The sequence below is a fragment of the Tenebrio molitor genome, chromosome 4 (assembly GCF_963966145.1).
Source record: "Tenebrio molitor chromosome 4, icTenMoli1.1, whole genome shotgun sequence".
Lineage (NCBI taxonomy): Eukaryota > Metazoa > Arthropoda > Insecta > Coleoptera > Tenebrionidae > Tenebrio > Tenebrio molitor.
The window spans coordinates 9,629,650-9,644,264 of NC_091049.1; the positions used below are offsets into that span (position 1 = coordinate 9,629,650).

At 34.2% G+C, this 14,615-nt stretch overlaps 1 protein-coding gene across 1 annotated transcript in view; it reads right to left on the reverse strand.

The window, feature by feature from the left end:
* Nucleotides 1-10,710, reverse strand: part of LOC138127813 (uncharacterized) — a 24,003-nt gene extending 13,293 nt beyond the window's left edge. Inside the window, exons 1-2 of the mRNA XM_069043876.1 lie at nt 10,447-10,710; nt 9,497-9,771 (exon numbers count right to left, since the gene is read on the reverse strand). Of these exons, the coding sequence (XP_068899977.1) occupies nt 9,497-9,771; nt 10,447-10,461 (290 nt within the window). The 5' untranslated portion in view covers nt 10,462-10,710. The remainder of the gene's footprint in view (nt 1-9,496; nt 9,772-10,446) is intronic.
* Nucleotides 10,711-14,615: the final 3,905 nt, after the last annotated feature.

The window sequence follows — 14,615 nt, forward strand, 5'->3', positions numbered from 1 at the left end:
AATGACATTTACGGTTGGATGATTTAACTTCTTAAATGTTTTGTTTCTCACAGCCGTCCTTGACCAGACATTTTTTGAAACAGTATCATTTTAAAAATTATCTTCAAGATGTTATTGAGTGAAGAAATATTTAAGTACCTTTTTCGTTTTTCGAAATTTTTGTTGGAAATTTACAAAAATGAATTCACACAGTCAAGGTGGGTTTTTTTATTAACATCTAATTTAAACTCAATTTTTTTAGCAGCAGGTATCACCAAAAGTAGATATTGCTTTATTTATATCTTTTGTTTTAGTTGTGCAACTAGATCTTAAATATAACAGTTGGAGATGAAGAAGGAAGTAAGGAAAGACAAGATAACAGAGATAGATAATATTCAAGTAGAGAATGCTAGTGATATAGTGATAATGATACAGGGTTATTACAAATGATTGTAGTCCAAGTAGACGTAAAAACTGGATGTAAAATTTATCGTTGCCGCTCCATATAAAAAACATCAAAATGAGGTGAATAAGTGAGTACACACCATTCACACACAGGAGTTAAATTGGGTACAAAACAACTCAATATTTTTAGAATTGGTAGCAAAACAAGTCAATATTTTTTGGGTGCAACCGTTAATTTAAAAAAAATAAATAAAATCCTCATCACCGCACTTTTCACCTAAAAAATGACAGTGACAGCGACAAAAATTGACAGTTCACATGAATGCGCCAAAAATTTCATAACATGGGCATGGCCTGCTTCGACTACAATCATTTATAATAACCCTGTATAATGATAATAATTCAATCAATTCTGTGAACTTGTTAAAACTTACAAAGTACAGTATAATTTTAATTGGAAACATTGACAGATCTTCACCGAGGTATCATCTTCTTATAGTGGTGGTACCGTGAGATCGAAAAAAAAATTAGAGTTGGCTGTGCCAAAAATTTCAGTTGGCAATTCGTTAAAATTTCAATTATCAGATGTCAATCTTAAAAGTTAGGTTAGGAAATCTTGATTGATCATAAAGGTGTGCATTATGTGTGCATTATGTGACCAGTCGGTTGTAAAAGAATCATGAGGAGCTCTAATCGTATTTACGAACTAGAGTAATGTTCGAAATGTCTGCCTTCAGCTTGCAAACGTAATGCTACTCTCTTCGTTTCATGTTTTCAAATGACTTTCGCAAAGTCGGGACATCAATTAAATTATCAGTAATTACTCGCATTAATTCGGGAATTGTGCCAGGCCTATTTTTGAACACGTCGTTTTTCAGGTATGGAAAAATAAAATAATCAAGGCAAGTTGTTGGTAAGTGCCTTGTAAGTCCGGAATGACAGTTACTATTGTAATGAATGGGATCTGATGACATTTGAATTAAATTTTTACGTGCTGCCAACTGAAGTGGCCATCTCGATTTTTTTTATTTTCGATCGCACTGTATTTTTCGCTGCAGCGATTATCACTGTATATAAACACAGAGTCTAGGGTTCTATTGTCACACAAGTTCTTGGTCCTAATTCGATTAGTTTTTAAAATTTACTTCTTGCGAGATTCTGGGAGTTAAAATGTTACTAGTTTTATTTCTGACAAACTGTACAATTTTTTTCGTGAACATGAATTCGAACACCGAATACAGTATTTTTTACTGGAGCAGGTTCATATTTGGTTATTATAAAATTCCTTACTAAACTGGACTTTTTTCTGCCAGAGTTTGACCCGCAGTAACGATCTGCTAAGATTTGTTTTTTTTTTACCAATTACATATTTTACTTTTCTCCCATCGCACTTACTAATTAAGTATTCATTTTCTACTCTCCAACTATGTATATCCTACCTATTGTTTTAGTTTGTTTTTACCTACACTTTAAAATTTTTCTTTCAGCTGTTGAATAGTTCATCTACATCTTCTGCAGCATTGAAAGACGTTTTAGTGGCTCGAAGCAGCATCTAGATCCATAAACTCACAATCAGTACTACAACCACAACCACCAACATCATCTACATTTCCTTTTTACACTTGTTTGACACCCTGTTTTGCTCCTTAATTCTATTATTTTTTAAAATAGCTTTGGAAAACGAGCTAATTTGTTAACTAAATATGGTATGTGTTACATCCTAAGGAAAGCTTCACTCACAAAGGCACCTAACTTATTTACTCAACTGTTTAAATTATTATAGCGATCGACGAATTTTCTTAGTAATTTTGCTCTTACAGAAAATTTAAAAACTCAAGAACAATTTGCTAAAAAAATTATTTCTTATAGGACGCTACAAATCCGAGTATTACAAAAATCATCGTCATATAGAACATTGGAAAAGGTGTGAAATGTAATGGTTTCGTTATTTCATTGATTGTTATTGCATTTTTTGGTCTAAAACTTGTCATTCTAAATGTTGTTTTCTTATTCCGTACTTCGTTTTTAGAATGATCAGTATTTTGTCCTGATTTAAATTTGTGAAACTACTTTCAAGAAATATTTTTACCAACGAAATTTAATTTTTATTCAGTTTTTTATTAATCTACATATTCTTCATACATTTTTGTTAAATAATTATTAATTTTATTTTCACAGATGTGAATTCCTACGTAGTTCCATTTTGACAAATATCTTTCTAAATGTCAGTCACAAAGTATTTATTTACGAGTACATTTTTATGGTTCAAAACAAATTGTTTTTTTACATTTACTTGTCTTAATTAACATATCGAACGGGCTATTCGCTATTAATTACTTTATTTCTTAATTTTTTATTTAACCAATTAAATACAGGGTTAATATAAACGTTGGTTACATCATAGTTGGCTGCGAAACGTGCTACTTACAATACACAACGTAACTACACTATTTTAAAGGTGAATTGATGTGATTGCTTGGTTGCCTAAAAACAAGGAGTTTAAGATAACGCGATTTAAAGTGATAAAATTGTAACAAATAATTAACATCAAATCGTCCCACAACAAATTTCGTCTATTCAATTGAGTAAACATCTGAATTAACACTACTGAAAATGATAGAAAACCAAACAGCAAAATGACAAGTGCGAGCTGTCAAAAGTCACTTTACAAATATAGAATAGGCGGCAAATCGATACGTATACCATAAATCACAGCCAAGTACGATGTAATAAATATTTATAATAACTATGTAGAATAAATCAACTGTACGACTCTAGCTATCAAAGAGCGTTGGGATCGCAATCATTATTGTGATGACTACTTTAGTGAAATATTGCACCCATCTGTAGGAATCTGTTACATTTGATTGAGATTTTACAAATGTACTCTTTTTTTAACTGATTTTTCGTACTTGAGATCTAAGATAATAAACAATTCTTAACGGGCCTTCAAATAAATATATATTTAGAGCAACCCAAGACACAAGAAACGTCTGACATTTTAACGAAATAAAATTAGGTTAGAAAATATTTTTAATTTTTGTAGTGCATTCCCCCTCCACGGAATATAACAATATGAAATTGGGAAAAAGCTTACTATGTAACCTGTGTAACTCCGGGAATAATTGGTTACCTACAAAAATTATTTTACACTGTTAACAGAATTAGAATGTCGCCTACGCCTACTATAAATATATATTTATTTGAAGGCCCGATATAATTTAAAATGTAAAAACGCTTGTCTTCGTCATCTTGATTTGTAAAGAGAATTATTATTAAAACAAACAAACATAAAATGATGTGAATATAATGACTGAAGTGACAAGACGTAAATAGAAACTAAACATTACAAAAAATTCAAAATAAATTTTAAAATGTTGCCCGACTAGAAATCTGTGATAAACAGACCAAAATAGAGTAGGTTTGAATACTACAAATTAAAACTGGTAAACAAAATATTTTGCAATGATTAACACCAATGGCATTCTCCAATGTTTATTTGGAATCAGTGCCATTTAAATATTATTTCTAGTTTCTGACAAACACCTCCAACAATACGCGAAGATTTCCACATTTCTGCGAACAATTAGTAATCCGATTTGATTGTTATGAGGTATTTCCAATTAAAATGCTTTAAAAAAATGCGATTTTACCATTTCTAAACAAAACTCTTGACATCACCAACCCATCCCACTGCCTTACATCATCAATTACCAGAGGCTACTAAAATCCGGCAACAATACCAACGTGAGTATGGATGAGTGGTTGTTTTTGGAATTTTCCACTCCGAACATTTTTATACTACGGTGGCTGAAGAGAAAGTCCGACCCGGGTTGCAGGATGTGGCCAATAAATACCACTTTGCAAAACAATTGTGTTTCGGTAGCAACATGTTGCATAAATTTGAAGAGATCATCTCCCGACTGACGCAATCGGTCCTAGTGAAACCTCTTGTGTCGTGAACACCCCTCGTACTATTTGTAATTGATTTCTTGGACGAACCATCCGAAGAAAGTTAATTAAAAAAAGTGTTCCACTATCGCCGACGCCATATTTGATCGACGACGACTAGAAATTATCGGAAGAATGTCAGTATGAATCTTAAATAGATTCGAAATTTTTTTTTCAATATCCGGCTCGACCTTGATGGAATGCGCCGTGTTCTTCGTCGAAGACGTCCATAAAAATAACTGATCGCTATTAACAGTGAATTCTTAAAAAGCCACCACAACCGTAATTGCGACGTTTGTTACACTTTTAATTATACAGCCTAGACAAGTGCGCAGGAATAATGCTCTCGATTTCATAACTTATCAAGATTTCTACACTTCTTTCGCCAGTTTTTTCCGGGAGAAGAGTCTCATTACGACCATTTACCTATTTAACAGTGTGTGACAGCTTTTTACTGTGTCACACAAGTGTACCCACAATTTCCAACGTAACGCAGCAAATGTCAATAAATCTAACGATGTGGAACGCTGGGCGCCGTAACATAAGCGTAAAATAAATAATAAACATGCAAAAATTGAGTTGTTAGCATTCCATCATCATTTCTGAATTTTATCGTTTCACGCTTCCGTACTTGCAGTAATGACGAAATAAATAAAAAGACGCCAGCACGTAGGAACGCAACGTAACCGCTGTCTTTCTTGCGACAATATTTTACTGTCTACGGTTATGCTAATGAACGTAAAACATGTCCGTTATGGTCATTTGTGGTCGTTCTAGTTAAGTAATTAAGCAAACGTTCATTTTGGGATGTGTTGTATTTTTTGACATTGAAAAATTAGCTGTCATAATCGAGACGGTTGTTGTACTGTTAGGTGTAAACTGTTCCTAATTGTTAATTTTGGCCAATTATCAAATTTAAATTAGCTGACGACATAAATTTGTCTTTTCAATTTTGTTACTAAGTAAAAGTATGACGCATCGGATTTTGTGGTAACTAATTGGTAAATCCACCGAGAATATTTCGACAGAAAGTAAGTAAAGAAGTGCGTAACGGTAATGTGTATACATTTTATAAAAAAATATTTTGAGTTATTTATTAAAAAGTGGTGTTTCTCGTTGAGCGAAACAAGTTTTTTTAGTTTTATGGGTTTGTGCAAAAAAAAAATTAAGCACAGTCCGGATTTTCTAATCTAGATCGTGTTGAGTCTTCGATTTATTCTGAAAACCTGTTTGAATTTTAATTATTGCAAATGTTTAATTAACTGAAGTTTTAAGAATAAAATAAATTCGGATGGTGCGAAGTGAGATTAACAAGAAAATAATTGTGGTTAAGAAATTTTGTTTCTCATGAACATGTTGCAAATGAATTCGTCAGAAGAGCTGATGATTTGAATTTTTTTTTTTTGTAACGAATAGAGTCTAATCTATGACATGGTATTCGCAATGGAACAATATTTCATTGTCCATTCTTACCAGGTATTCGTTTGTGGTTTTTTAAAAGATTACTTAAGTTCTTGAGTACCGCAAGGCGTCCTTAGCTCACCTTGAATATATTTTCAAGATAAGAGATAACAATTTACGAGGGACAGTTTGGGTTTTGTGGTCGTCATTTAACAATGACGCAATCTACTTTTTACCATTTAATCTTGGGTTCTAAATTATTTGGTAAAGGGAAAATAAAAACAAATTTAATAACCCAATGCAGTATTTTAAATTTTGTTTATTTTAATAATAATAATAATTTCAATTTATTGTCTTTTATAATAAATGTATCGTCGACAGAAAATCGACACAAATACCTATGTAATACAAATGATGTAAAAAAGGGACACGGCATCGGCATATTTATCAATTTATCATTATTATTATTATTACTACGGTAATTGCTAGCAGTGATGATAATTCTTTTGAAAGTAATATTTTTTATATCGGGTGTTCATTTAGATTTTATTTTATTTTATTTAAATTTATCCTCAAAGTAGACGTTCAAGAGTCGATTGTGAGCGCACCACACGGATTACAGATCACCGATCAGCTGTTTAAATCTAACCTCACTTTTTGCGTTGTTTGTGCTTTTACTCTGCAGACTGACGAGGCTAAATTTAAATGAACACCCGACATTATTATTATTATTGTTATTTAGAAGTCGTTTTTTTTTTAATTTTTCTTGGGGGATAAGTGAAGTAGCTGTTCAGCTACACTTCACACAATTGAATCAAAATTGGTAGGCGGTTGCGCGCTCATTTACAACATCCTGCAACGAAATGGGACCTCCCTATTGGTTACTCTATTCCATTAACCAACCACTAACCAAAAGGTAGGTCGCATTTCGTTGCAGGATTTTAGAAATGCGCGCTCAACCGCCTACCAGGAAAAAATATACTATAGGACTATTGTAAGAACGATGTGCATGCTGCAGTTAATAATTATAAAAATAATTATTAATTAAAACCGATCTACATACATAATTACATAAGACTTCAAATTCTACTTTTAATTTTATTTAATTTTGTTTAAAGGACTCGTCAAAGAATTTGCCATAGTATTGGCATGTTCATACACCATTGTATAGGGTGTATCTGAAATACGTGTGTTACTTTAAACCAGTGGAAGAACTGGTCAATTTATAAAACTTTTTTTTCTTTATAACATTTGCAAAATTTGCAAAAGTTTTCCAAGATTTTTGCCCCCTCATTTTTTCCGAACCAGTCGTTTTGTGTGATTAACTAACTAACTAACTATAGTGTCTACTTTTTTGTAACGATGAGAATTTTAATTATTTCATTTTTTTCTATAGTAGTGTAACTTTTTTGAGAAAGCTCTATTTCTATTACAACAAAAAAAATTCGCCCTTACCCATAGGCAGATATACTAATTTATTCTAAAAATTTTAAATCAATTTGTAACACTTTTTCATAAAAAATTCAAATAGAAAAGACGTTTCATTTAACAAGCTCTGCTACGTGTTAAAATTAACACACGCATTTTAGAAACAGCCTGTATATGAATAATGTGAAATTTTGAGCGTTTATCAAAATGCTTTATTTAATTACATATTGCCAATTAAGGAAATGCAAACATGCGATCCTTGTCGAAATAGTCAACCTGAGGACCTTTTATCTTGCTATTTTTGACTTCAGTAAATAATAGTATAAATATTAAATAATAGTAATACATACTAGAAATACGTGGAGGGTTGGTAGAAAAATTCTTTTTATCGATATTCGCCTTTGGAATGTAATGTTATTAAAAATATTTACGAAATAAAAAAGTTATACAATATTTAATTTCAAAATAAAACAACGATTTAAAAAATTAAACAAGATGTTTATATTATTGTTTTTATTTGTTTACAAACAATTGCTTACTATTATTATCACTTATTGACATACTTCAAAAGCTTTTGTTAAACCATAAACAACTGTAATTGTTTTAATTCATAGATGCTATCAGTAATAAAAATAATACCCGGTAGTTAGCGATCGCGTTATTGACACTTTTGTGACCATGCATGTACAGTGGCGAGCACGGAATTTCGCACACATTGGACATTTCACTGACATAATTTTATTAAAATGAGATACTGGCGGCAGTTTCGTGACAGTTTAGGTGAAACATCAGTCATGATAACATATATCCATGATATATATATCAATCATGATTGATTATAATGACCATAAAGCTTAGACTAGATAGTTTTTTTTAATGACATACAAATTGGTGTGCGAAATTCCGTGCTCCCCACTGTACATATTGTTATTTGTCATTTTCATGCTTTTAAATGTAAGGTTATATCGATAAGCTCACACGATAACTACCTACGTTTTATCTACACGTTAATCATGTGACGTCACTGAAGGAGTAGCTACAAATATTTGTTACGTTACAGTCCACTTACTGTGTGATAATTCGAGTAATCGCTCTGATGTGGTAATCACAATTATCTATATTTTTACTACAAGAACTATATATACGCCTAATTTCATTTCTATACTAGAGGAATTAAATCCGTTTAACTTTTTACCATACAAAAAAAAAAAAGAATGACAGATAATTACAAATGTCAAAGATGCGCCCTCTAGCGTTTGTTCTGAGCTTCAAAATGTGTAACCGCTACAAGTCACTCTTGTTAGATTACATTCTCATGTTTTTAGAGATAAAACAACGTTGATACTAATCGTCAAGTTAAATTCTAGATATACAGTCCCGGACAAAAAAAAGTAGGTAGGACAATGTTTTTTGCTAATGTAAATTTGCTTGCCCTTTCTATGGTTACTATGAAAATATTTATTGATTTATTATAGTAACCCCGGTTTACTCGACTCAATTTTGGGAAAATTTCTTAATAAGACTTGTCCTACTTTTTTTTGTCCGCGACTGTACAATTCTGTGACGCCATTCAAAATAATGAGATTAGTAATATGTATTAAAAATGATAGGTCAGGTCAGTGTTTTTCATATCCGACTTAGCAATGTAGATATTTATCCACTTGAGTGACGCGTAAAGTGACATATCAAGATCTATAGATCCGCCCTCTAGTGTCTGCTGGACGCGTCAAAATATTTTAGTTGATTTGCCTACACTGTTAGTATCAAATGTGCACTTTATTGCAGAAGTAATTATGATTTACGTGTGTTACGCAAACGTGCTTCAAGAATTTATTGGTGGACCTTTATGATGAAAGACTTAAACGTCAAGGAAGAATAGAAATAAATCTAAAAAAGTTTAGAGGTAAAAATAATTTAATTCGAGAAGATTTGGACTTGAATAGCAAATTTTACGAATGTCAAGGTGATTTTTAAATTTGTTTCGTCTCAGTCGATTGGTTCGCAGCATTCTCAGGATGTTTTTTTCCTGAAACTTTACGCACTGAATATTCACACATTTTATTATTCATATAACAACTGTCATTATAACTGTCAGAAATAACGAGATCCTACAGGCAGATTACTTTGTAATTACCCCAAGTTCGTAATTGGTGTCGAATTGAGTTAATTGTGAGCGAGCGCGTTCATAACTGTCAAAAATGAAAGATGCGGGGTCTGTGACATTCGTTGATAAATGTCGTTTTAAATGTCAAAAAATACAGCACGCTCGATCGTGTATGGAAATTCGTCGGTTGCACAAGCCCACAAGACAAATCACCCGGCCATCACTCACCTAACGGCTGCACAATAATGCAGACTTTCGATGGGAAAAAATCTCGTGATCTTCTTGTGGTTCTCATCAACGTTCTCCAGCAGGATCCCATTAGACCAAACGCTCAACCAGCTGTCTATTCCCCTGGCCCCCGTGGCCCCCTGGTCGGGGTAGAGCTCCTGCAGCGGTTCTTGTATGCCCTGCAAGCCGTCCTTGGTCTGCTGGGGCACGGAGCTCCCCAAGTACAAAACCCGGCACCGACAGATCGGAGTCGACTCCGTCATCTCGGAGGCCCCCTAGGAAAACAAACGAACGAAATGACATTGCAGCGTACTTGATTCGTGCATTCATATTAACAGAGATGAGAACATCGGAGGCGCTTACGCAACAAGTGACAATCGGATTTGATTGTATTGACAGCGATGTTGATAATTGTACTATGGTAACTAGACCGATTTAAAGTGTTTTATTGTGTGCTATCGCATCCGTTTATATGCCCCGCTGGGTTTACGTCACCAAATGAACTGTAAATCGGAAGTGCACTATGGGGTGCTCCAGCTTCGGATTTCTTTGGCGTGACAAGTGTGCCGTGCCTGTGCACCCCACGTTACACAGCAAATCGCCATTTTTGTGTCACGTGTTATGAAAAAATCTTCTGCTTCTGTAATCTGAGGCAAACCTCCACTTCCCATTGTATTGTAATCGGTGAAGTTCGTTCACTTGTATTGTGTTCTAAGAAATTGTTAATAATTAATTATAGCCTGAAGAGCGTACTGGAAAATATGAAAAAATTATTGGTGACGTCACGCCGTCACATAAAATAATCGACACCGAATCTGAATATCAAAATACAGCACAGGAACAGGTTTCGGATAATCAATTATTCTCGTCCGATTTTGTCGCCATTCGCGTTGTGTCTTTTCCAGCGGGGATTGAATTTTTCTGGAAGAGTATCGGAATTTTTCACTTACTCTTGGACCGATCATTCAATAAATCGTAGCAATCCACACCTAAATTCCATCGCACATTGCACACACCACTAGGAAATCGCCGTCACCTTAGGCACTCGCGCTTTGCACTTGTCACACTCGTCGCGATTCACTTGGCACTTGGTGGCGAGGTGCGCTGGGGTTTGTTGGGGTGAATGAAGAGATGTCGGTGGTGCTGTGTCGGTGATTTCAACGACCGCGTATCCACGTAGTCGAGCTTCGCAGGTAGGACAGGTAACTCGGAGAATGTGAATGTTTCGGTGGGAGGGAACGGCAAGGTGAGGCCAAGAAAGGTGGGTTCCGAGGAGCTAGGTGGAAGGAGGCACCTGGCGGTAATGTGTCAAGTTGACTCTTAACTGCCAAAATGTGACATATTTTCACGATGTTTTGTCCGTTTTTTTCACATATCAACAATTTTGTGCATTACTCATCATTACTTAATCAGTGGTAATAACATACATTACCGCACTTAAAATGCAAGGTAAAAATGTTTGTACTTTGTCACGACTTCTTTTTGTTGTCAAAGTTGCAGTAGCCGCATTTCCTGTAAACAAATATAGGGTGTTCATTTAAATTCATCCTCAAAGTTGGCGTTGAAGAGTCGATTGTGAACGCACCACGGATTACAGATCACGAATTAACTATTTAGATCTAACCTCAGTTTATAATCACTACAATTTTATTTCATCTTCTTCAATAGACATTTCGAAATTTAAAAAATAAAGTTTCCGGGATCGTGTGTTTTTGCTAGCGTTGTTGATAGATTATGTCAGTTGCATTTACAAATCTCTGGCTGGTTTGCATAGAATACAAAAAAGATCAGTACTGATATGAAATGTGACAGCACTAGTGCTGTTATGTAAAACAAAAAACATGTATCTGTATAATACGTAGTAAACAAAACAACAACAAACCTCTATTTATGTGCAGAATTGATTACAGAATCTCAGAAAATGAAGAAACCTGACTGTTTCGTTTTTTCAAATTTTTCCTCAAATATGTTATATTGTATTTATCAACCTTGTAGCGTAATATACTGATTTCAAATATTTATTTCAAAATTTATGTTTCAGATCTCAGTAGAATAGTTAAACTTAGAAATAATATTTATTACCTACTTTGAAAGGAAAAAATAGCAAATCCTTTAGTCTTTTTTTATTACAGTATTATCAATATTTCAGTACTTGAACGAAAAGGAATGAACAGGTAGGTATCTAATTTAAGAAGAATATGTAGATGAAATAGTAATGAAAGGAAAAACGGTTATACACTGCCTCGCCAAATGTGAATTGTGTGCGGGAAATTTAAATCTTACTACTTTAAGAATGGACAGAAATTTCTGCTGCGTTGGTTGAGCTGCACCATACTTCTTAACGCGCGCTCTTTAACCAATAGGAAATCATCCCCCGAAAACTATAGATGTTCACCAAGACTTTGTGTTTTACGATACCAAGACCAAGTTGAAAGAACTTTTCTAACAGTCCTTATTGATACTTTATATTTTTCATATGTTGACTTTCTAGATGGAACGTATGTCGATACCATTTTTTGTCTTATTTTTCAACACCTGTAGTCGCTACGAGCCCACCTACTTGTCAGACCCCTTGGCGTATGACTCAAGCCGCGCAGTGTCTGTTTAAGGTAAACGCCATCCAATAAGAACACGACCAAGTCGCCGAGTTCCAGTGGAAATACCTCGACCACGGGATTTTTCTCTTCGGATCGCGACATGTGACCTCGCGTTTCTGCCATTGACGTTCCTCGAGAAATTATAATAGATTTCGCATAAATTCTTCGATTTTTTTCGCCACACCGACTCGACTTGCTCGTGTTTTGACGGAATTGACAGCGATCGGTGCGCCGTCGACTCGCATGACGAACGGGCTCATCGCCGACGCGACGTTTGCACGGAGTTAACCTCGAAATTTGGCACACATTTACCAAATTGCCGTTCGATTTTTCTTATTTGGCGAACCGAACGGGTTTTACTTTTGAGCTGACCGCGATTTTCTTCGCAGATGGCTCTGTTATTAGCGCCAAATGTGGGGCTGTTTTTTGATCCGGCTCGAAGGACCATGTCTTAGAAGGCGCCTCCTCTGATATTGTCGCAGCCACGGAGACCGTCTCGTCTGTTGTTATCTTTAAAAGAAAAACTCCTGACTTTTATCGGTTTGAAGTAAATTTATTTTTAAAATACCGGTCTTTAAGGACAATGTTTTGCACTCTAGAAAAACTTGTTTTATTTTTAACTCCAACGTTTTAAGAATGTTGAACAATTCTTTTATTTTAGATGCAAAAAATTCTTAGTGGCTAAAATAACAATAAGAAGAAAAATAAAATATAATGCATTCTTTAATAAGACCTAAACATTTTATTTTCTATTTGATGGTTACATTTTTTAAAATACTTATTTTCCAAAATCGTTTTTAAACAGAATTGATAGCTTGACGTTTTCTTTTAGAAAATTCTTCTATATTTTTCCAACGAGGGAGATACGCATATATTTTCCAACTCTTTTTCTAACAAAACACAAAATCTCTTCTATGAAGGTGACTTTACGACTTTGGACAACCCAGGCGTACTAACTAGTGTTGCTTTCCTCTTTCTAAGAAGTACCGACATAACTTGGGAACATGAAGTACCGAGATAATTTAGATACGTCGCCGTCGGTTTATTATTTTATTACAGGACAAACTACGACTTCCCTTTGCAAACCAATTATTGCTTAGCTTTTGTATATCGTTTTGATATCATTGTAATATTTTCTTTTTATACAAGTTGTCAGTAGAACCAAGTAAATTCTCAAGCTTCATCGAACTTCTCCAGACATGAAATTGTGTCACGGTAGGTGCGATTAAGTAATTCTGTCTAGACCATGCGCGAAGTACTGAACCATGTATCCAAAATGAAGACTCGTCCGTGAAAACTACGTTCGTCCAATCATTATCCAAATGTTTATGAACCCATTTCAGTTTAGAGTTTGGTTTTTCTGAGTGGATACCTCAAGCTGTAATGTCGTTCTCTAAGGCTTTCTTAGTTTTTGGCGGATAACGAACATTTTATGTCGATATCATTCATAGGTAGATTTAGATTTGTACTTTCACTTTCATAGATGCTTTGTCTTGTCGTTGGTGGTTGTTTGGGTGGTACCACCTCGATTAGGCATAGTTATTGTCGAATTTCGTTTTCGTTTACACTACTTTGACAAATTAATCATTAAAAAAATTCCACTGTACTTCTCATTTCATTTTACTAAAATACTACCTCAAACCTCCTGCAGCACGCCCTGCTCATTTTTCCATGTCATAAATAAATTTTACTATGATTGTTCAGTTGGCAAATGAATTGGCTTGACAAACTTATAATTCTCTCTGTATTTTCTTTGTGACTGGTGTAATAATTATCATTAATAATAATTGTAGCAATAACTATTTACTGAAAAATATTCATTTGTTTCTTTTAATAGAAAATTGCAGTCAAGTCATATTATAAACATAAACAATTTCCTTATCGAGGCTGCAAACAATGTTTAATTTAAAGGAATTTAATTTTTGGTCTGAGAAACTTTGAAGGGGATTGGTTGCCAAAAAATCTTGTTCTATTTTGGTATCATAAGTGAGTCTTTGTGTAGTGTCACAAAGGAACTTTTTGTGAAACTGTTTTTGAAACGCACTGTGATGCTTGTTCTGTTGGAGCACTCCTCACTGCGTTCGTCGTGCCCCACAACTCGTGTTACAATCAAGCGTCTTATAAAACTCGTATAATAATATACTATTACACGATTATTGGACGATGTTGTGTGTAGAATTCTCCATATTAGGCCTGATATACCCACTGGAAAGAAAAAAATTGAAAGGAATGTGTTTTTGCAAAAGTTATCGTGATCAAATAGTTATGGTGAACGAAAGAAAATTGTACTAAGGTGTGAATATGTACTTTCAAAACCACAGGTCCGGCTGTCACTAAAGGCAATCGGTCTGGAATCCTCATTAAGATAAATATTTTGCACAAAGAAACATTCAAATTGATATATTTTTGCAGAAGGAAAAATGACTTCAAATCGCGTATACTCCCAAAACCATGGGTTCGATTAGAATTAACGAAAATAGGTCTGGAGTCCATTTAGGGACAAAACTTTTGTAAAATAAATC